We start from the raw sequence: 23,153 nt of genomic DNA, 5'->3' as shown, positions 1-23,153 counted from the left end.
TCCACTCTTTGCTCCACCCTGACATGAGAAGCCAAAGGCAATTAAGGGTAATTAATGGCTCTCCAGGTGGTGTGGCCACATGCTGCCAGAGTTGCTTCATTTTTCACTCTTCACCCTGAGAGTCACCAATTAATGCTGCTTTTCTCACGCCTCCCCCCAGCTTCAGTGAGAGCAGGAACAGATACTGCTGGGTTTGTTCCTCCTGTTCTAAAGGAAGAGTGAGCCTGCTGAACCAGCCCAACCACAGCCATGTCCACAGCTCAGCAGATCCATCTGATTTCCACAAAGACGACAGAAAGCTGGCTGAAAGTGCCACCAGAAGCTGACCATCACTTAGCAAGGAGGCACAGAAGCAAGTACCCCATCTTATCAGCTTCTTCATGATAAAAAATAACAGTAGGGTGATGTTTATGGGATGCATTGGCTTTGAGACCTTCCAAGGGTCTCCATTCATTGAGTAACATGTTCCCACATAGGGGAGGAATCCAGCACCAGACATGAAGCTGGTAAGGAACTGGGAAGTGCAGTGGTAACCCCTTGGTATGGCCCAGCTGGGATGAGGGCAAATAAATCCTCCCATGGCAGAGGGGCAAATCTGGGAGAGGGGTGCACTGCCCTGTAATATCTCACCCTGGAGGATGGAAGGATTTGAAGAACAGATGGGTGGTGAGAAATCCAATTTTGTTGAGCAGGGAGCAAATGGGAATCGCTGCAGAGATGGCCTGGGGTGCTGGTTGTGGTTGTGGGGTGCTGCATCTCCAGGGTTAATGGTACATGGAAAAAAATTTTCCCCCCAGTTCAGTCCCTGAAGAATGACTGCTGTCTTCTGGAGACTGGACATGAGCCCTAAGCAACAAGCACTGCATTTTCTGCTGCCACCACCGCCACCTCCTCCCACGGTTTGGAAAGGCTTTCAAACAGCCCTTTTCTGTCATTAGCCACCAGGAAAGAAAGGTTAGTTGCTGCTCTCCCTGGGTTGTCACTGCTTGAAGGCTGCATGGAGGCAGCTGGCACAAAGTCACTGTAACAGCAGCCGCTTGCAAGTGCCACGGAAGCTCAGTGGAAAATGGGGAATGAGCCTCACTAATTAGACAGTTTACTTAAATCCCCACCACAATCCTGATTTGCCAAGATGCTTTTGTTGCTTTTCTCAGGTAAAGCTTATCCCGGGTGTAAGAACCTGCATCAGACCTGTGCATAATTTCAACCTGAATTTGGAGATATAACAAGTGCACCAGCCCCACACCAGTGTGGATTTCCCTCTCTTACCTCCCTTTTCCTAAATTACCAACCTCTTTCCATCTCAGTAGACCCTCTCACCTCTACTTAACCATTGCACCCCATCCAACAGTGAATTTTTAAGGGACAACCTTATACTGCCACTCACAAATGTTTTTAAGCATGCAAAACCCAGGTGTAAAGTTCCTCTTCTCTGGAGTAGGAGTTTTGTGCTTGTAAATCTTAACCTTACTAATACTTGTTTTTCAGCCTTTGCCGGGTTTTCAGCACCTATGTTTATGATTTCCCTGCTCTAAGCCTCCTGGAGAGGAGCCCGGTGCATTCCCCATGCAGTAACTGGTGTGGGGAGACCTCTTAGCCCAGCTGCTCATCTGGCTGGTCCTCTGCACAACCCCAATGTGGTGCCCACATGTCTCTCCAGCTCAGTTTTCCTCAGGAAGCAATGCCAGCAGCAAACCTGGGGGTAGGATTGGGCCAGACATGCTTATCTACCTCTAAGAAGAGGGTTTACAATGGTTTACCAGCTCCAAATACCTGCTTTGAGATGCATTTGCAGTCGCACCTTGTGAGTTTGGATCCTCTCCTTTTTGAAGCATTTCTTACCAGTAGCAACAACAGCAAGGAGCCCGGGGACATCTGCCTTGTGGTCCCTGTGATCCAGCATGGCCAGACCCCAGCCAACTCCAAACCAGCAACCTTGGCTGGTGTGACAGCTCCTACAGGGCACAGCATGGATGTCTACCCACCTGCCAGGGGGGTTACAGCCCTGCAGTGTGCTATGTTTTAGGCTACTGGTTTCACACAGTCACTGCTGCACCTACTTGGCAGCCAGGCCAACCTGGATCTGGTGTATCAATACCTCTCCTGAGCTGTCCAGGCTCCTGGGATCATTACTGGAGAGCACTCAGCATGGTTTAGCTCGTGTTTTCGTGTGTTATAAATGAAGGAAATTAACCACAGACATGCCCTGCTTCTGCCCACTGAAGAGAAATGGGTTCACGACCTGCTGGAGACAGCAAAAGCAACATCCTACCCATGGTCTGGGTGAAGACACCCTGGAAGAAAGCCCTATCCCTTGTATTACACCTTATCTCCTCCTGGTCTCCAGAAGGATATGGCAATAGGAGAACTCACATGGTTTTAACCCCACCAGCCTGTGGCACAACCACATCTGTGCCCATCAGACACATCTGTATCTCAGTGGGAACCAATGGGATTTAGACGCATTAGAAAAATCACATCCCTTTTCTTTCTGACCAAAGCTGGGGGTTTTACAAAAGAATTTCTTCTAATTAGCTTTCAATACAATTTCCTCTAAAATCCATGGGGTGCCCTGGGAAAAGGATCCTGAAAGGCTGAGCTCTTGCTGAATTTCAGTATCAAGCACTTTCCCCAGGGGACTGACCCTGCTCAGGTCTCTAAAAAACTGGCTTAGTTAACACCAAAAGGATTAGAAAATCCTTCCCTGCTGAAACAGGGCTTAAACGGCTGCATTTCTGCACTCCTCCATGACATCAGGGATGGTGATCGTGTGGCATGGGGGATGGGGCTAGCAAGGAAAGCTGTATGATTAAGTGATTGAACAGAAGAAAAACATTTTTTTGGATTTATCTGAAAGGTATACTTTCCAATTTTTCTTTGGCAAATCATTTGAACAAAATAAGCCCATCTTGTTTACTTGGGAACTTCTTTCCATTTAAAGTAAATATTTCTGTGTTTTAAGCTGAAGTGAAACAAGTGAAATATTGTTTCAAACAGAGACATCAAACTGTTTAGGAGGAAAAAAGTAAATTGAAGCTTTTCTTTTTCAAAATTGTCTGTTTTGGTTATTTCAACCCAAACAATGAACCAAGACTGATATAAAACCACAGCATGTTGCAGGTGACCTGACAGTGTATCTTTCAGCAAAAAAAGTTCCCAGTGAAAATGTTTTCCTGGCTTCAGCAACAATTGATTCATGAGCAGAATTAGGATTTAAAGCTTGGGCCGCACGGTTTAATCCACTCCCCCCCAAACCCGGTCAAATCCTCTTCAAACACAGCCAGGGTAGGAGGAGAAGGTGGGGAGACAGAGAAATCTGCAGGGGAAATGAAAGAGCAGCCATAGAAGCCTCTGGTATCCACTTAACTTAAAAATGAGAAAGAAAGCAGTGTAAGACCAGGACAATTAGATCCTGAGCATCACAGACCTTTCCAAAAATGAAAGACAGCAGGGGGAATTAATGGGCATAAATGCAACCCAGTAATTAATTGATAAATGGCATTAGAGAGTTTTCTAAAGAGGAAGACTCCAACGTGACTTATCTTCCCAAAGGCAGAAGACAATTTCTCCCTCCTTTCACCTTGCAGATAAGGACAGAGAACAGGGATCTCTCTGTTTTGAAGCTTAAGAGGAATCTGGAGGTTGAAGGCAGAAAAGAAAAATGCCCACATGGTGGGAAGGAACAGCACAGGGGCTGTTGTTACTGACTGAGCTACCGAAGCCAGGGAAGAGCAGCCTGCGACCATTCACCACGGAGTAATTCCTCTTGCAAGGGTGGGAGCAAAGCGAGGAGTAAGACAGGAGCAGGAGCAAAGCACATCCTGCTCAAAGGCAACAGGATTATATCTTGCAGGGAAGAGAGGGACCCCGGGGCTGGTGCGGTGTGCAGCTTTCTGCCTAAGCCCCTTCACCTGCCCCACTGGGTCTGCAGCGTGCGGCCCCTTCTGTTTGCTGCAGCTGCCGTTTCTCAGCCAGCCCCTCAAGCATGTGTGTTGCCCCCCTTGGACAAGACAAAACCCAGATGTGGGCTCTCCATCTCCTCCCCTTGCTGCCTGTCTGCCAGCTGTGAGGTCTCATCTCTGCTTCACCCCAGCCACGATGCTCAAGACAATGCCCCCCACAGCCAACCTGCAGGGTCCACTATCTCCTGAGACATCCTGCAAGCAGCTCCATCACTGCAGGTGCCCAACAGTGCAGCAATGATTTTTTCAAGGCTGAATAAGCCTAATAATTGAGACACTTCCCTCCTGCCCTGCTAGACACTTATTATTAACAACCACATTGAATCCTTAGGCGGGATTAACTGATAAATGGGAACACATAAATTTCAATATCTAAGTGTAGGTGTCTGTGCTCCCTGTCACAGCCAGTGGAGACCAAAGGCTCCATTCAGTTACCTGAAGGTAGGCATCTTGTGCCTCCAAGATGCCCAAAGGTATGCAAGACACCTGCACCCTTCATCGAGGACACGTAGGTTGCACCAGGGCATCAGTGTAAGACCTAGATGACTGGTCTCAGGAGACACCAGCTTCTCAATAAATGATGGCTGTCCCCATCAGTCTTTTTAATGTGTGCTAAACAGTGATTTCTCTCCATGCCAACAAGATGAGTGCACTGTGAGTTACCCAGCTTCCTCCGAAAGAGACAAGCTCAGCTTGGTTTAAGATGGAGAGGCAAAATTTGAGCAGAACAGCAGGAGAAAAGGAGCCATTCTTGCTCATGGTCAACCCACATGGAGCAAAAAGGCACAGCTGTTTGCTGGATTCCTCTCAGCCTTGAGGGCAGGAAGGTAAAAGTATGGTGAGGCCAGGCCAGATGGGTCAGCAGGGGTGGGAAAGAGCCAAATTCCCCTGACCAGTTGTCGGTACCATGGTCCAGCTCTGTGGTTTGCACGTAAGCCCTTCATCCTCAAATGGAGGTGGCTCTGCACCAGTTCATAAACCCACCCATTCAGACTGGTCCTGGAGCAAAACTGCTTGCTGCCACAGTGTCACCCCAGCAAAGAACCTGGTCCAGCGATATCAGCGGAGCAGCCAGGTATGACCCAAAGACTGGCAATTTCACAGTGGCCTCCAGAACCACCTCCAGGGTATCACAGACCCTGTCTCCATTTCCCATCCCCTTAAAAGATTCCTTTGCAGGAGATGACCTGGAGGCAGGCACAAGAACAAGGGGTGCTGTGTGTCTGGAGGATACATTCTGCTGGACCTACACAGTCGAGGAGTCTGGCTGCCTCTGCTTCTAACAGGGGTCCTCCTCTGCCATTCCTGCAGGCTGTACTACACAGGGTTCCCCCTGAGCCATGCAAGAGGCTTTTCTGTGCTTGGAAAACAAAGTGGAGCTGTGAGGTGGCACAATACGTGCCCTGGTCTCGTTCCTACATGGACAATAGGATTTAGCTAGGACATATTTCTGGTTCTGGGAAATGGAAAGACCTTGGCTCCCTCAACCCAGGCACCATCTCTGGTCTCATGAACTGGTGATGGTGAAGTAAAGTCTATGACTGTAAATGCATCGAGTGTTTATCTGACACCCTGACTCTTCCCAGAGCTGTTCCTCCATTCCCAGTCTTGCTGGGTAGCGGGAAGACAGAACAGCTCAGCAGCTATTCATTCTTGTCATGAAAATAGGTGTAATCTCTGGCCAATGCACCAAGCCAATTCAGCGAAAACCTGCACAATTGCCCTGAGCTGAATCAATAGCCCCCCAGCTTCATCGCTGGAACAGGTCAACTGCTTATCAAGGGAGAGCTGAAATCATTCTTAGGATGCTTGTGGTTTCACTGTTCTTGCAATGGCTTTCCTGAACTCTGTCCAAAGCAGAGACATGTCATTTAGATTCTATTAAAACAAAAGTGCACGTCCACACACGCGAGAAGGGAAAGAGGGAAGAGAAAAGAAGGAGGGAGCTGGGTGTCCTTGAGGTCATATAATCTAACAAATCACAGAGAAGCCATTAGCACCAAGAAATGACAGGAGGCAAAACAAGGCAGAACGTTAAGCGCCCGGCGCTACCAAATCCATCAGCTGCCCCTGTTATTCTGATGGTGTGTCGGTGCAGCGTATAATCATCAAAATTGGTATTCTGCTGCAAACCATCCGTCTCCTGCTTTCACTCCAGGCTGAGTTTCACTGGTCATTAGGGATCAAGGAGAAAGTACAGAGTCCACCTCGCATCAGTTCTTGCACAAAGCCTGCTCAGCCCTCCTTCATCGGTGGAGCAAGCAAGCAGGATCCCTCTTGCAATAACTCTCGCTGTGTGCTTCTAAGGAGGGGAAATCACTGGGGCAGGGGCTTAATTAGCCCTGGAGTCATGAAGGCTTCAAGTGTCATGTTATTTTGGAGGTGGATGGTAGCAAAGCTAGCAATGTGCTAGATCTTCAAGGCCTTGGGGCTGGGTCAGCGTTGGCCAGAGCCCTTGTTTTGTTTGCAGCCCTGTGATGGTAAAAAACTGATTCACCATCATTAAAGCCTTAATTCGCCAGCATTAAACCCAACTGTAGCAGATGGTGTAACCCACATACACACATAGCTGTCACTCAGGGGACAAGGGACACAAGGAGTCTTACAAGGAAGGACTGGCTCTTACCCAGTATAGGACTTGTCTCTCCAGCCTAGACCAGGTTTTTAGGACTCCCTTGCTGAAGCTGGTAGGGAGGTCAGAAGTGACCAGACACCTAGTGCCATCACGACCAGCCCTTTCCTGGAAAGAAAGAGGAAAGGCTCTGAGCAGACCCTCCAGACATCCAACAGAAGTCCTTTCCAACCAGCACCTCTGCGATTCTTGGGAATGGATGAAATTCACATTCTGCAAACCAAGAGCGTGCTTTGTCTCATCCAGAGGGTCACAGAGCTTTGCAGCACCAGAGGATCCCCACCAGAGGAAGGTCTTGCCCCTGAGATGGTTGCCTGCAACCCTGCAGTCATTCCCTGGCTCTCAAGGAAAGACCAGCATTGCAAGCTCTACTTGAGAGACCTCCAAAGACCTATGCGCTCTGCAGGTTAGCAAGGTCCAGTTAGAAGATCTCAGACTAGATGTGAAGCAACCAAGACAATTTCACAGAAAAAAAAGGGCCAGCAGATCTCAAAGCTCTTTTTACACCAAGCTTTTGTCTGAATAGTGTTGCAGATCCACCACACGGGCACCCAAAAGGGCAGTCATGCCATTTCTACCTGTGCTCTTCCATCTTCAAACCCTGCCACAGGACATTCCCAGGGTGCTGCAGGGCATCTGAAAGGGACAGCAGCATCTGAATGTTTGGGATGACCCAGTCTCAGCTCTGCAAGTCCTGGAGAAGACCCTCACATCCTTCTGAAAACACAGCAGAGCTCAGTTTAGCTGTACTCCAGGGTCTGTTCTCTAAGACAGAGCAGAAAAGCAGAGCAGCCATTTCCCATCCCAGAAAACAATGTGCTTTTTCAGGTTCAATGGAGAAAGGTCTCCAGCCAGTTGTCTGGTGGGTTTTTTTAAAGTATTGTGCATGTCACTCAGTGCCAAGTATTTCAAAGTGTGTCATTGTTGATTTTCTTTTGTCATTAACTGCCAGGTTCGGGGGATGGTTCAGAGCTGAGCTGGAGGAAGATCGGAGGCAAAGCTGTCTTGATTAAGACAGTGTTTTGAAACCTTTCTGCATCTTGTTTAAATTGATTTTCTTCTGCTTCTGCTCTAAAAGGGGAAGGGGAAAAAAAAGGAAAAAAAAAAAAAAAGAGCTCCATCCAAGAGAACATCAAAGGGAACTGAGCTATTTAGCTATTTTCACTGCTGGTATAGAAACAAAAAACATGCAAAGACCAAACTGCACCACTGATGATAATAAAGTGCCCGGAAACAGAACCCTGTAGAGACAAGGTACAGGCATGGGCAATAATACCTTGACTTAGCCCTGAGATGCTTGCAATACAAAAGCTTCACACGTGCAAAACCCTCCTGGGAAAGACATTGTTGAGGAGACTGTGTGGTGAAAATGTCATGCTAGGAACGATTTTAAACTCAAAGAATGACTAAACTTTGCCTTGTAGTCATGGCTTTTCATTCTGGAAAGGGCAAGGAGGAGGAGAAAACCCAACAAAATGAAGCTGAAGAAAACATAATTGAAAAAAAACCCTTCATTTTTATGCCCAGGAGAAAATTAGGCTTTTCATCCAAATGCTGGCTCATTCTGGATTCATTAAGCCAAGTCAGCAGAATGGTTTGGCAGGTTGGACTCGGCCTTTGGTCACCTCAAATACAATGGAGACCAAGTACCTCTGTCCTGTGTGTTTGACCTGATGTATATAGTGAACCCAGGCCCTGCCCCAACACATGTATCTGTGGCTGGAGACCTTTGCAGAGCTTGATGAGGCCACCATGTGCGAGCAGGTCTCAGGCTCTGGAAACCCTCTATTTCAGTCCTACCATGGCAGGTCCTGTCCTGCAGCTTTGTTTTGCCCTTCCCCTTGCGCTTCCTGCCCTTCTTCATGTTAGCAGAATCTTGCTGTGAATCCAAAAGGGTAAATTTACACCTTGCTGGAAAACTGGTCCAAAAGCTGTATCAAGTTGATCCAGCTGGGAATAGTAAGGTGACTCTAATGAAAGGGGTCTTACAAGGGTGCTAACATTTTCTTGTTCTTCATATCCACCACTGACCACAGGAATAACTGGCTTCTCACGACAAAAGTGGATGCTGGCACCAGGGACTCCTCTAGACCTCCTCCTTTAAAGGTACCTCTTAGATCAGTCCTTTTGCACTAATGCTACCTAAGATGGCTTAAGGACTCTCTGCTTTTGTCTTCACACATTGCTCCACCAACCGTAGCCAGAAGCAGGAGGGTCAGAAACGGATCATCCTTGGCTGAGGAGAGCCACAGAGGTGAAATATGTCCTTTCTCAGCCTAGTACCAAAAGCCGTGTCTGTACTCATGAGCTGAGCAACAGACTGAGCTCAAGCTGCTAAATTTTCAGTCCTTCCTGACACACGTTTGGCCTTAGCACAAAGCACTATATGATTCTTGCATGGGTCAGCCACTTATGTGGCCCATGAATCATCCCAGCAGACAGTTTGCTGATGGCCACTTCATTTTGAAGGTAGGAGAATTTAATAAAACAGATGAAGGCTGCTCTGTGCCATTGGCCTCTGGACACCCAAAACATTCCCAAGGACACTTTGATCTACGAGCACAGACATGACCAAAGCTCCTTGCTCTGCAAGCCTAGAGATCACAAAGTACATGAAGTCACTCCATCAAAGGAGGCCACTTGGGGCTGAAACGGTTTCTTTATTTATTTTTATGAAAACCCAATAGAGATAAAATTATCTTTTTATGACAAAAATTTAATCTTATACTTACTTCTTTAAAGCACTTTTGGGTACCAAAGAAGTGGCAGTAATAGCAATAAGCAGCCCTCTGTCCCTAGGCAAGTGCCCCACCAGCTCTCCCTGTCCAAGCAGGAAGATGAGCAACATCCCTTCCTCCAGTGCTGTGCTGCAGGCAAGCACAGTGGAGGTGTGGGCTGGGGGGGTGACAGCAACCTCAGCCATTCTCATGGGTGCTGTCAGCCCCATTCAGTCCCTGGCTAGCCATGATTGCCCTCTGCGAACATCTCATAGCATATCAGCAGTAGCCACTGTGTAAAGGGGGGCAGGGAAGAGCTTTGAGATATATTTCTCAAGTCATTAATTGGGTTTGTCTTTGCTAATTAGGCCAGAACAGCTCCTCCCTCATTTATGTATCTTATCTGTTGACAAGAGCTGGACACCTGGGTCTCATACAGTGCATTTGAAGCCACACTGTGGTGTATCCACCCCCGTTTCTGCCTTCTTCAGCTTCCTAATTTTACTTCTTTGGGATGGTTTGGTTTGATTATCTCAGCTGAGCATCTGGGACCAAAACAGGCACGTTGCACGGGCTCCCTGATATCGAGATACAGCCCTGTCTCCACTCACCGGTGTTCTTCAAACCACAGTGGACAGCAGAAGCAGTGTCTGCATCAGGATGCCACATCACCATGAAGCCACAGGGTAGGGCTGCTTCTCGGCTCCAAAGGTTGTCCAAACTCACACTGATTTCTTAATTTGTTTCTCTAAGCAAGGATTTAAAACAGAAAGGAAAGCTGGAGAGGGAAAGCTGCATCCTGCTTTGACATTCCTGACACAAAAGTGCCCATCTCCAGGCTGGCTTTGGACTTTGTAGCACTGGGACTTTAAAGACACTCGCTTCTTTAAGAAGTGCTTGGAAATTAGAGAGAGAAGACATCAGCTCTAGGCAACACTTGAGTGACAGCACTCAACAGGACCTCCGTCTTCAGCATGTGTGTGTATAATATTATAAATCTATTTCTCTCTTTCTCTCCGTCTGTACAGAAATGTTGATGCAGTGAATTAAAATCAAGCTGTGCTTTATACTTTCGTTTTTAATGGGACCATTCCGGGCTCCAAGGAGAGCTCTATCAGCCCCTGAATGGCAGGAATGGGTGGAGAGAGCAATCGTCTTCTACCAAAGACAAATAAAGTAAAAGGAAAGAAAAGGCGCTGGAAGATGAACGAACAGTTCAACTTCCTTGGCTGCAGGAGCCTCTTCATTAACCGCTTCACTGCCCCTTTTTTTTTTTTTTCCTTTTTTCTTTTTTTTTTTTTTTTGTTGTTGTTGTTGTTTTTTGTCCTTTGGCTCTGTGCATGCCTCTGCCTGCCTGCAGCTCTGTATGCCTGTGAGTGTGTTGCCTGGCTGTGGCTGCACGGTCCCAGTTCAGGTGTCCAGCCTCCTCAGCTCTCCCACTCCAGGATGCAGCATTAAATAAGAAAAATAAAAAGAAGATGATTTTACATTTTACACTGGCCATGTCACCTTGTGCTTCATCCCAAGAGACAGAGCCTGCCTGGTGCCAGGACACCCACAGCAAACTCGGTGCTAACTTGGTGCACCTCAAAATTCAGGCTTCATGGAGCCAAGAAGGACACTTCTTGCCCCAAGGTGACTTCCCCAACGTGCTTCAGAAAAGCCCCCCAACTTCTGAAGCTCACTGGAAACCACTCAATCACTGGGGACTCTCCTCATCCCCTCCATTGCTTGACCCTTCTTCCACATTCCCCTTCATCCCTTGGAAACCCCTGCAGAGCCCAGAAGCCCATGGAGATGCTGTTGGTCAGGATCTGGCCTCTTGCTTTGGCTCTTGCACCCCAGGGTGGCTGGAAAGGACAGGGACATGTGGGACAGATGAAGGTGGCTCCATCTCACAAACCAAGGGGAACTGAGGCAACAACTTGCCCAAGGGCAAGGAGATCTTCCCAGCTTTACCACAAGTGTGATGGGTGACAGTGACCCCCTGAAATGTCCAAGGAGGTACAGTCCTGGGTCCTTCTGCAAGCTGAGCATGCTTCTGCTCCATAGGGAAAGAAGCCAGTCCCAGTGAGCCCAGTAACGTGCTGAGGCAGCTGTTCTGCAACCAGACATCCACAGAGCCATGGTGTCCTCCTCCCAGCAAGCTACACCAGTCCTGCCTCAAATGCAGGACTTTTCCCAGGCCCAGTGTCCTGGCCAGGTCTACCTGTGACCAATAGCTGTCTCAGGGTAGATTTGCCAGCATGGAGATGAAGACAGCTGTAGCCTCCCCTCCACTGCCACTGGAGCTGTTTCTCTGTGGTGTCATATCTCCTTGGCCACCTCCAGGACCAGAATGGTCCCAAATGAGCCCTATCATCTCAGCAGAACCTCTCTCCTGGGTTGAGGCTGTGCCTGTCGTATCACCTGGGTGTTTAGTTCAAAGGAGGCCATGATGTTAAAAGGAAGCTTATGAAAAGTTAAAACAGCCCCACGTGCACTCCTACACCCCCTAATCAGCCCTGGTAAGAGTGAAAGCAACCAAAAAGCCGAGAGAGCCCAGAGGCCCCTACTAATTTCATAATAGGCTGGATCACGAGCTCTCAGTTTTTCTGTTTGCAAAGCACCTGGTGTGCAGGGACCTCAGAAGTCCTAACAAGAATGCTGATGGTGATGAGACACAGCAAGAGAACAGCTGCACAGAGGAGACGCAGCTGGAAATCACTCACCCAAGTTACCCCAGCTTAACTTCTCCCCCACTTCATTTGCACAGGACCTGGAGCATCTCAGTGCAGGAGGAAGATGGAGATGGGTAAATCAGACCAAAGCTGGAGAAAACATTTGTGCCGCGGGGAGGAAGGCACAGGAAGATGCTCCCTGGAGCAGTGTGGGCTTTCCATCACTGCAGGGTTGAAGAACATAAAGGCAGTTATACCAGGACAGGGAAAAAAGCTGGCACCAGGCTCCATCAGAAATTAGGTTAAAATCTGAAAGGAGCTGGACTTTGCTTCACCTGTTTTCCGAAATGCCTGGATCTTGTTTCTGTTGGAAATTGGATATCAGACTAGATGGACCAAGGGGATGGACCCATCCTGTCTTCCACGATGCTACTGAGAATTAAAAAATGGTTGTTCCCTCCAGCATGTACAATCTAATTGAATGTCATATAGATGCTTTCTCTGAGCTAGCTAGGAGGTTTTTGTCTTCCTCATTTCAATCTCACAAATTCTGCCACATGGTAAATGCAAGTACCACTGGATAAATGAGAAATCTGCATGCAAAGGGACTGCTCAAACCACCAGCAAAGCATTAGCCTGTGCCCCTCAGCCTCAGCCCTTGGTCAAGACCTCATTGGAGGTGGAGAGTTTCAGCACACATCTCCGTAATCACAGTCCCAGGTCCTCCCTTACCTGACCAGAGGGGAAACGGTGAAGCCCAATGTCCCAGCAGACGCAGCATTTTGTGGACATTTATTGCAAGACCGATGCCAAGAAATGCAGATGGGCTAATGCAGGTTACAGCACTCAGTGCACTCACTCTGGTGCTGGTTTCAACCTCAGAGTCATACAGGGACAGATGTGATATACGGCAGCAAAGCTGGGACAAGCACCCAGAAACTCCAAAGTGATGAAAGTAATAGTGGTCTGATCCTCTATCCCACACCCACCCCTCCAAGCCTTCAAGAGACTGAAAGACTTTTAAGTAGCAGATGGGACCATGATGCACATCTCGGTGCCCCCAGGTTTCAGTGAAATGGCTGATCCAGGACCACCTCCACAGGAGCTTTCCCCTTCCTCCTTCCCCAAGCACGTGCTGTCTGAGCAAGGCTCCATTAGCCAAAAAGGTGCTTTGGATGCTGAAGACACGCTAGGGTGAAGGGCTGTGATTTTTCAGCTCTCCTGCTGTCGTTTTCCGAAGGCAGCAGAGCCCTTTGGAAAGAGGAAGGCTCTACTCAGACGGACTGCAAGCTCGACAAGCCATCACAAGCACTCGGCAGCTTTCATGCCCAGCCCACACTTCTAATGGATTCGCAGGTAGTGGGGCAGGGGAGAAGTAGCAAGGAGAAAAGCTGCACTTGAGCACCTGGTCCCTGGGAATCCCAGCAACAATTCAGAAGGCTGAGCAGAGGATTTCATGGTCATCTGCTGCCATCTAGTGTCACCTCAGCACCCAAGAGCCCTCCCTGGATTCATAAATTAACCAGGCATCAAGTCCTGCCTGTCCCATGGCCACATCTTACATTTGTGGATGCATCAGGATGAACATCAACCATCTGCACTCCCTGGGACTATCTCAGGTTAGACAAAGCCAGCAAACAGACCATCGTGAATTACCCCGAAATTATGATCCTCTCAGGGAGCCAGCTTGCAGCTCAAGGGCAGAGTAGTTGGGTTGGGTTGGACATGTGGACTGGAAGGGCTGTTCTCAGCACTGCTGCTCTGCCTTTGGAAAAGGGATGTGGTGGGTCTTTCTGCAACATGGCACAGCCACTCTGCCTCAAGAAAAATCCACTGGTGCATGCAAGGACATCTCCCAGGCAGAGAAAAGGTCTCTGTGAAGAATAAAAGTATCTTTGACTACTTATTGTGCTGCTGAGCAGGGCCCTACACCCTATATGTCTTTGCAGAATCCCTGAGATCAGGAATGGGGGTTTCTACAAATTCCCTTCCAGCCTGAATAGCTCAAGTTTAGCCCCCGAACGTGCACGCCCTAGCTGTGCGCTGCTGGTGAAGTTTGGGTAGCTGTAGAGGGTCAGCTCCCCATCTCTCCCCATTGGCCAACAGGAGGAGACAAAAGGGAGCATGATGGCCAGGTAGGTGACATTAATAGGCAAGAATCCAAGCCCAGGGAGATTGCAACAGCTTGATGTGGTCATTCAGTTGCTGGTCTCACAGTAAGGTGTTTGACTGCAGCACTACCATCCCTCACTTTGTCATTAAGCTAAATGGTCCAACTCATTGGGAAAAGTTTTTTCCAATGACTTCATCATTGCAGCAACTTCTCCAAACCCTCTCCAACTGTTTAACCCTATGCTAACACCTGTACTGGGCAGTAGAAGAGAGGGAGCAAGCCGAGAGCAGGGTTTCCCCTCTCCAGAAACTCTGTAGGCTCTTCCTCAAGTCTGACCATCCTTGGGAGACCACTAAAAAGAATGGGACCTTGGGAAGTTTCAGGGCCCAGCTCACTTATCCTGTCCTCTGGAGGCCATCTGGGGATGATCTCAAGAGGTCTCGGCCTCTTTCAACTTAAACGACTGTGATTTTGTGACTTGTTATCAAAGTAAGAGGAGATCCTGGATCCTGGGATCCCACCTGGATATCCACCAACCAAGAAAGAGATGCTTCAGGGAAGACGCACATCCATGATCAGAAACTTTGAAACAAAGCCTGGTCATGAGAGAGTAAGGACAGCGTAGGTTAGGGTGGCGTTAACCACAGCCTGCAATTAGCAGCTCATTTTGTAACACTGGGGATAATGAAACACCAGAACAGCTTCCTGAGGGTTGTCCTGGAGCCTACATCATGAACAGCTTTTACATTGGTTAAACACATCGGGGACCTACCCCAGGGTAGTTGACCTGTCGCACACAGCTAGGACAAATGATCCGAGGTTTAAGGGCTAACAGAAGGGGATCCAGGGATCTATTTGCACCAGGTGGCCTGGAGACCTTGGTGTCTAAAGGCTCAGGGCACGTAGCAAAAAAAGAGCCAGAGGAGCCAGGGGACTGTACAAAGCCTTTGTTCTTGTTTCAGACCCTGACAGAGCCGCGTATCAAGTCATAGGAAAGTGGCACCGTATAATACTGTGCAGGTCAACAGCACCTTTCGTCTGAGGATTGTAAAGCCCTTTCAAGACATCAGTTTGTTAAACCTCACAACACCCCTGTGAGGTAGGTATTACCCCCCTCCCCCCATTTTAAAGATGGGGGGAACTGAGGCACAGAGAAACGCAATGGCTTGGCCAAGGCCTTTGGGCAAGCCAATGACACAGGCAGGAGGTCTTCCTGCTCTTGTTCCCGGGTCGTGGCTCCTTTCCCCTTTGGACAACAGAGTGTTAGCAGCTCACAGAGCCACTGCTGGGCTTGCCCCATGAGCAGGGAACACGCAGTGTTTAGGGGGGGCTTTTGAGCCCCTTGAAAGCACCCTGGTAACCAGCTGCCATCAGCACTTCAGACATTAAACCATTTCCCAGACAGCGTCTCCTTCCAGGTACGCCTCCAGGACTGCCACTGGCTTTTTCTTGTGCAATCAGGCAGGAGGCCAGGAGGAGCCTGAGAACTTGGATCCTTGATGGAAATGTCCCAGTACTGTATGGCACAGTCCAAACTGGAAACCATTTTTCTCTCATGGCAAATGTCTCCCCCGAGACAATGCCCAGCACTGAACTCTGGTGGCAATGGGTGGTGGTGGGGTCTCACCAGGCCTGGAGGAGAAGGAGGAGGTAGCTAGAAGGATATTACACGGCTTTTGCTGCCACTGTCATCAGCATTGTTCATCAGTGTTGGATGCTCATTTGACCCCAAGTGACCCCATCCCAGCCCATGTGCAATGTCAAGAAGAAACTAAAGCTGGAGGGTAAATTGGCCAGGAAGCGATGCCATGAGCTGTGGTGGGGTCTGCATAGTGGTAACCCCACCACCAACCCACCCTAGCCCTTTGTGACATCATAGTACCAATTTCCCCTCTCCTCCCACCACCACTGCAGTTTTTGTGCTGAATACATATTCTGTCTTATAAAAATAGTCCTCTGGTATCAAAAGACAAATAAAACAAGAAAGGAATAAAAGACCCCTGTCGCCAGCAGCAGTGCAAATCAGGAGAGCCAGCTCAGGAAGGATGGGCTTAAGGTGTCCTTGCTTTGTCACTTCTTCAAGAGGAAGGAGGTTGACTGGACTTTGATGGCTGGGATTGGCCTAGAGGGAGAAGAAAGGAGACCACTCGTGAGTGCAGAGACCAAGCATCCACCACCTCCACCACAACCATCCTGCCACCAGCTGCTGCACCTGGGACCCGAGGGGACCTGGGACTGTAATGGTCACCCATGTCTTCTCTCAAAGATACAACCCCAAACTGTATCACTTGGAGGTGCTTTCCTTTGGCATACCCTCAAAACCCTGATAGGACCCAGGGTCCACCAAAGCATGTGGTGACACTGAGCAGCTACCAGCAGTGAGAACTGGGAGCCCACCAGCTAGCTGTGGGAGTGAGGTACCCCCCAAGGGGTTACTGCTCTTGGCTTCCCAAAAACAGCCATGGTGATTCATCATAAGACATCACCAAAGCAACTAACCTGATATGGACCTTATAGTGCAACCTGGGAATTCGTGAAATGTCCCACCTCATCCATCCAGGAAGGACAGTGGTTCCCATGCATTCTTCTAGCGTGTTGGTGGTGCCAGGTAACAAATACGGGCCAAGACAGGAGCACATCGTGCTCCTTGGCACAAGTCTGGCCCTGCCAGCATACACTTTCTGACATGGGCACCATTTCAAGAGAGGATGGCCAGGGACTGCTCTCAGTGGGCAGCAAGGACAAAACTACAGTGACTGGGGAAGGGAGGTGAGTTCAGCTGCCAGGATGCACCAAATCTTTCTCTTTTGGGACCACAGAACAGGCCTTTCTCTCTACTAGAAGAGATGAGCTATAGGGACTGAGTTTTACTGAGAAATTTTGGGACCTGTTCAGCCCCTTTGTGGTGGCAACTACAAAGGCATAAGAAACTAAAACAGTGTAAGAGGGTGTCTTGGTTTTGGCTGGGATAGAGTTAATTTTCGTCTTGGTGGCTAGCGAAGTGCTGTGTTTTGGATTTGGTGTGGGATTTGCACTAGCCACCAAGACGAAAATTAACTCTATCCCAGCCAAAACCCGGACAGAGGGTCAAAGCAGGAATTAGCAAAGCAGACTGCCTGGGGGTGAGGGCCACCTTCAGTCCAGCACGGTGCCTTCCCTCCATGGCTGGATACAGTCCACAAGACTAGACAGCAGCAGCAGACGCACGCGCGATCCCTTGAGGATCCACTGAACTGTATCCAGAGGATTTAGCAGTATAGCAACAGCTGAAAGTGCCAGTGATACTGTAAAGGACTTGGACTTAATCTCCTAGCTCTGAACTGGAAAACCCACACCCTCCATTCCCCTGGACACAGGTGCCCCAGCCCTGCTGTTGCTGGGGTACCCGGAGGAGCTATGTCCTGCTCACCTAGGAGCCCCTGGGAAGGAAGATGTTTAATCCCCAGTCTCCTGGTTCCCAGCTCAGTGCTTAACCAAAGGCCATCCCCCCACAAGCAGTCCCCATGGTCCTGCATGGTGTCATCTGTGACTCACCTTTGAGGTGGCATCGGCCTGCAGGGAGAAAAGATGAAAGAGCATCAGTCTCCATCCCTTCACTCCACTGTTCCCAGCAGAACACCAACAGCTCCCTCCACAGAATCATAGAATCATTTGTGTTGGAAAAGGCCTTTAAGATCAGCCGGTCCAACCATTAACCCAGCACTGCCAAGGCCACGACTAAACCATGTGCCCAAGCACCACAGCTACACTGCCTCTCTGGGCAGCCTGTTCCAGTGCTTGACAGCCCTCCATGCTCTGGGATGGGAGGCCACATGTACCCCCAAAGGATAGCATCTCCCTTAACCCACCAGGACCTTGCAAGACCCAAAGCCCTAACACTCATCACTGTTGGCCAACCTTGGCCAAACCCCACAGGGTCTTGCCAAGTAGAGGCATGGCTGCTGACCCTGGGCACCTGCAAGCACCTTGCTTGGGTGGACAGCCTTTTCTCCTGCCCCATGCAGGAAGGAGCACAGGCACAGGAATGTTTATGCACGTAGCAGCCCCATCTGGAAAAACACTTTGTTTGTAGTTGCTCCCCAGGTAGCAGAATTTGGGATGTCTTCTGATTTTCTTCCTACCTTTTGCCGCTGCTCCCAAATGCCCCATATCAAAGATCCACCATGCCCTACAGGCCAGTTACCCTGAAGCTGGTAGGCTTTGAAGTCTGTAGCTCCAACAGCGTGCACAGACCAGCACACCCCAGAGCACAGAACACCCCAGAGCATCCTGCTCCTCAGCAGCCTGGCCTGTACACACCAGCTGTATAAGAGTAGCAAGAGAAACCCCTGACACAGTGAAGACACCACAAGAGGCAGACCACTACACGCCACAATGACATTTGGGTTGTCCCACCCCAACGTAACCCTTAAGAACCCCCACTGTGTCCATGTGCAGGACCCCAGCAGGGGTGGGAGATAGCTCAACTCCTCTCTCAACTTACTTTAATGGCCTTGCGGAGTGGCTGACAGCACTTGTACTCGACACCTTGAAGTTGGTAGGAGGGACCATGACCAGCAGGGTCTGTCCATGTGCAGGAGGCAGCTCTTTGGCCAGAAGAGGACTTCCAGGCAGAGGCCGACGAGGGGGCTGGTGCTTTGGGACAATCTAGGATTACAAAGTGTATGGGGAAAGACAACATCCTCAGAGGAGCATCTAACGACCTCCAGCAAACCTCCCTCCACTGCTGCAGAGCTGACATGCTTCAAAGCATGTAACACCACCACCCAAACAACTTAAAATATTCTCATTTTCTAATGAGCTTTGTTCATCATTACAAGACATCCATCTCTTCGGGTGGCATGACAGCTTCTTAATAGTCCGCAACCCAAAAGAGCCACAGGCAGCCAAAAAAAGAGGGAATTTCTAGGAGTCTGGAAGGAAGGTACAGCCAGCCAGCAAAGCTCACCAGTGGGGTCCTCACGGGGCTGCAGGGAAGAGGTTTCTTAGGAGGCGGCAGCTTAACCTGGGAGACAACTGTTTTGGTGGGGACCATAGGCGATTTGCTGACCGGCGGAGGTGGCCTGGCAGGCTTGGGGTCTCTCGGGCGAGGAGGGACGGAGTGGGGAGCCGGGCGAAGAGGGTGGACAACGTTGACAGGCTGAGAGCCGGTCTGGTGTGTGCTGGGTTTGGGGGGGAATGCAGCCCGTGTTGCCTGCAGGGATGAGAAAAGCAGAAGTATGGAGAAAATCCTTAGGTGTGTTTTCCTGGGTGCTGAAAACAGATGTCCCCTCAAGGTCTGGGTGCTAGGGAGCTGCAGGAGGAGCACTGGGTATTTATTCCACTCCACTTTTACCATCCCACCCAAAAGCTGAACAAGTTTGCTCCTCACTAACATATGAGAGTACACAGGGATGAGAAAGGTGCTGGCCTCAGGAGATCCGGAGCAGGGTCAGCTCTGGTAAATCCATCCCAGATTTCCACCAGACAGGAGGCATCATCTGTTTTGCCCTGCTCTCAGGCACTGTGGCCATTGTTCAAAAAACCTAAATTCTTCCTGAATTGAGCCCTGGGCTTACCCATCCCAAGGTCACCAGAGCTGACACAACCAGCAGCAGAAGCATCTGCCTCCTCAGAGACCCAGGACAAAGTCATCGGCGGGCTGCACAGCCCCTGCTAAGCTTTGCCATGGTGCTGGGCAGTTTCCCAGTGGAGGCTCCTGGCAATCACTGGGCTGTTTTTGAGCAGGCAGAGCTCATCAGACTCACTTTTAGGAGGAATGTCTACTACTAAGCACGGGCTCACAGTGTAGACACAATGCAAAACTGGCACGAAACACCAGTTGCTTGCCCGGTTGCTAGAGGTAGGTGTGATCGCCCACATATACCACGTCCTAGGGAGGGAAGCAAACCTGGAAGGTGAGTTATTACTTACTTTATTACTATGGCTGGAGGTGGAAATGTTCCGCAAGGTGAAAGCAGCTTTGGCATGGCCACTGGTTGACTTCCGACTGATGGGTTTGCTCCTGCCCAGGATCACAAACATCAATCACAGACGGTAAAATAAAGCAACCATTTCTGCAACAGCTGCCTCCCAAAATGCTGCACATCGGGGAGATCCTATCTCTGTTAACAGATTGTTAACAGACAGTCTTGCAGTGCTGCATGAGCAGGGATGAGAAGACTGTCTTGAGATAATGAAGGTAATGAAGGAGGTTGGTTGGGGGGCGGGGCGGGGGGAAGGTTCTCAAATTATTGCAGAGGCTCTGAGGTGCGTGTGTGTCTGTACCTGTATTGGGAGGGGAAACTATAAGAATATCTACATTCAGTGCTCCTTTAGACCCCTTCTAGTTCTTGCAGCCTGCTAGGAGCAGATGGTGAGAAAGCTTCTTGGTACCAGATCACCTTTGTCATCATTCTCTGGGATTGTCTCATCCAGAGGCCCATTCCTGTCCTCTGCTCTGGGAAGAGCTGAGTGCCTCCAATTTTCCCAGATTGTTCTTCATATCTCAGACCAGGTGTCATACCAGTTTGAAACAGACCCTGTGTATTACCAGCTCCCCCACAACCATTCCTACCAGGCTGGATGCTGCCAGTGGCAAGAAAAGAAGGTTTCAGAGTCTCACTGTGTCCTCAAAAGAGAAAGGATTTAGGAGCCATCACGCACCTATATGTCTCCTGGCCCCTCCTCCTCATCTCCTTTATCCATTTATTCAGGAGTGAGTTCTCCCGACGGTACCAAAAGTAGATGATCATCATCAGGGCGGGGAGGAAGAGCAGGAAGATGAGCAGAAGTGTTATTAAGATGGCCTCATGATCTGGCAGGGAAAGCACAAAGATGAGCGTGGGGCTGGGAGAGCCAGCAGCCTCCAGCTTCACTCAATGGAGTCCCATCTGCCCATTCCCAGCCACCCAGACCAGAGACATCATCGCTGATCACACCTCCAAAAAGGAAGCAGGACCATCAGGTGGCCTCTGATAAAAACAGGTGGCTACCTAGCAACCAGAGCTGGGCACAGGCTGTGAGCCTTCCTGAAGGGACCCAGCACAGCACATCTGGGAGCAGAGCTGTCAGCACCTTTACCACCCCATGTCCCCCTCCCGTGGCATCGCTCCAGCCCCACCAGCCTCATAAGGCACCAGACAAGAAGTCGTGACTCACTATCACGCTGCACAGGGCCACTGTCCACGCTGCCACCCAAGCCCGGCTTCTCGCAGTAGGGGGGAGCCCAGCCAGCATCGCAGTGGCAGTTCTTGTTGCTGTTGCACACCTGTAGAGAGAGAAGGAGGGTTGGAGACCACAGGGAGGTATGGAAATGATGGTCTGTACGTGGGGGTAAGAGCAGACGGCCAATGGCAGGAGTTCAGGGTGAAGGAGCTTAACCCCTGCCAATATTCACCCCTTGAACATCACTTGGATCGTGCCTGTGTTGCCCTCAAATCTGTGATTGCAGTGTACAGAGACATTTTCTTGCTGATACTTTTATTTCCCTGTTCTTTGCAGAAAACCTGAACACAGGTATCTCACACCCTCAGTTTTCACACCACTGGACTAGACAAGCCTGGTGCCCTTAATACTTTGCACTAAGCCAGAAGTTTGGTAAACATTTTGCCCTCAGGGTCTTTCCCATTAAACCATAGCATTTCTGAAGCAGAGAACCCAAACCAAAAGCCTTGATGATGCTGAGCGGAATGGAAGGGTAAATTTGGGTGTTTCGCCTATCACATTTCTCTACATAACCCAGCAACGATTTTCTACAGCAGTTTGTTGTTGCCTTATCTGACAAAGCCCTGCGGTCTGCAGAGGTCACATCTTTGTAGCCTTTAAGCTTTGGACAATAGCAGCTCTTTCTATTTGCTGAACTATTTCCCTGCCTTTTTGCAGTCCCAGTTGTCTTTCTCACTCTTGTTTTGTTCTCAGAGGGAACAGGCACCTGCTCTGAGCACTAAACATTCTCCAGTTTAAATTAGACCCTGATCCAAATTTTGCAGATGGTCCTTGCATCATGAATGATCTTCTTCCTCTAAGCTGGACATGGGTGAGCAAAGATCTGAGCTCAGTCTCACCCATAGCTGATGCATGAGATAGTTATGAAAAGCAGATGCCCACTGTGTTGCAAGACTCATCCCTGTGGGAGACACTTGGATTTGCTTGAGAATCTGCGCTCATAGAATCATAGAATCACAGAATGTTTGGGTTGGAAGGGATCTTAAAGATCTTCCAGTTCCACCCCGCTGCCACGAGCAGGGACACCTCCCCTCCCACCAGCCCAGGTTGCTCCAAGCCCTGTCCAGCCTGGCCTGGGACACTGCCAGGGATGGGGCATCCACAGCTGCTCTGGGCAGCCTGTGCTGGTTCATCTCAGAAGCCTGCTGTAGGTCTCAGGCAGTAACTCACCCCATGGCTGTTGCACCGGGAAACACACTTTTCCAGCTCAAAAAGGGAGGCATTCTGGCACCGGCGATCTTTGCAAACCTGAGAGGGAGCCAAGAAAGCTGAGGTTAGAGAAAGACCCAAGAGAGGGGGGGACAGTGATCTTCTGGCTTCACAGATGGGAGTCCTCTGGAAGGATGTTGTCCGTTGGAAAATGCCGGTTGGTTAAATTGTATTGTTCCAGGAAAATGCATTTCACTCCAATTTTCAGTACATCCCAGGAAACCTCTGCCATTCCCCCATCCAGGACGGCTCAGCAGAGACCAGCCACCCCCACCACCCCCTCCCCTGACAACCCACCTTGCAGCTCCCAGAGAAGGCATTTCCCATCTGGCCCTAAAACACAGGCACCAAGCCAAAAAAAACGACACTGGATTTTAAGACCAGCCATCCTTTCTCATGAAAATGTCAACATTTTGGCCTTCCATCCCAAACTGGGATGACAATTTCACGATTAAAATGCCGAATAGTAACGGCCACATCTCCACAGCCAGCTCTGGCGTGCATCCCAGCTACCGTGTTGTCTATCAGTCTTCTGCCCTTTCTCAGCTGAACTAACCCTCTGTAAAGTGCTTGGAGATGCAAGGACTGTAAAAGAGACTAATGCTCAGCTAGCAGCATCTGTTTGGATCTGTCATCTTGACTCCTAACACAGCT

General features: G+C 49.6%; 1 protein-coding gene across 2 annotated transcripts in view; it reads right to left on the bottom strand.

The window, feature by feature from the left end:
- Nucleotides 1-15,016: 15,016 nt before the first annotated feature.
- Nucleotides 15,017-23,153, bottom strand: part of ADAM33 (ADAM metallopeptidase domain 33) — a 31,732-nt gene continuing 23,595 nt past the window's right edge. For both annotated transcript variants that reach the window (XM_040590774.1, XM_040590782.1), the window contains 8 exons: nt 22,461-22,538; nt 21,225-21,333; nt 20,730-20,880; nt 19,998-20,088; nt 19,033-19,278; nt 18,568-18,731; nt 17,619-17,636; nt 15,017-16,206 (listed from right to left, as the gene is read on the bottom strand). In XM_040590774.1, coding sequence (XP_040446708.1) covers nt 16,155-16,206; nt 17,619-17,636; nt 18,568-18,731; nt 19,033-19,278; nt 19,998-20,088; nt 20,730-20,880; nt 21,225-21,333; nt 22,461-22,538 — 909 coding nt within the window. In that variant the 3' untranslated portion in view covers nt 15,017-16,154. The remainder of the gene's footprint in view (nt 16,207-17,618; nt 17,637-18,567; nt 18,732-19,032; nt 19,279-19,997; nt 20,089-20,729; nt 20,881-21,224; nt 21,334-22,460; nt 22,539-23,153) is intronic.

Source organism: Falco naumanni, chromosome 1 (assembly GCF_017639655.2).
Source record: "Falco naumanni isolate bFalNau1 chromosome 1, bFalNau1.pat, whole genome shotgun sequence".
Lineage (NCBI taxonomy): Eukaryota > Metazoa > Chordata > Aves > Falconiformes > Falconidae > Falco > Falco naumanni.
This window is presented reverse-complemented; position numbering and strand designations above follow the sequence as displayed.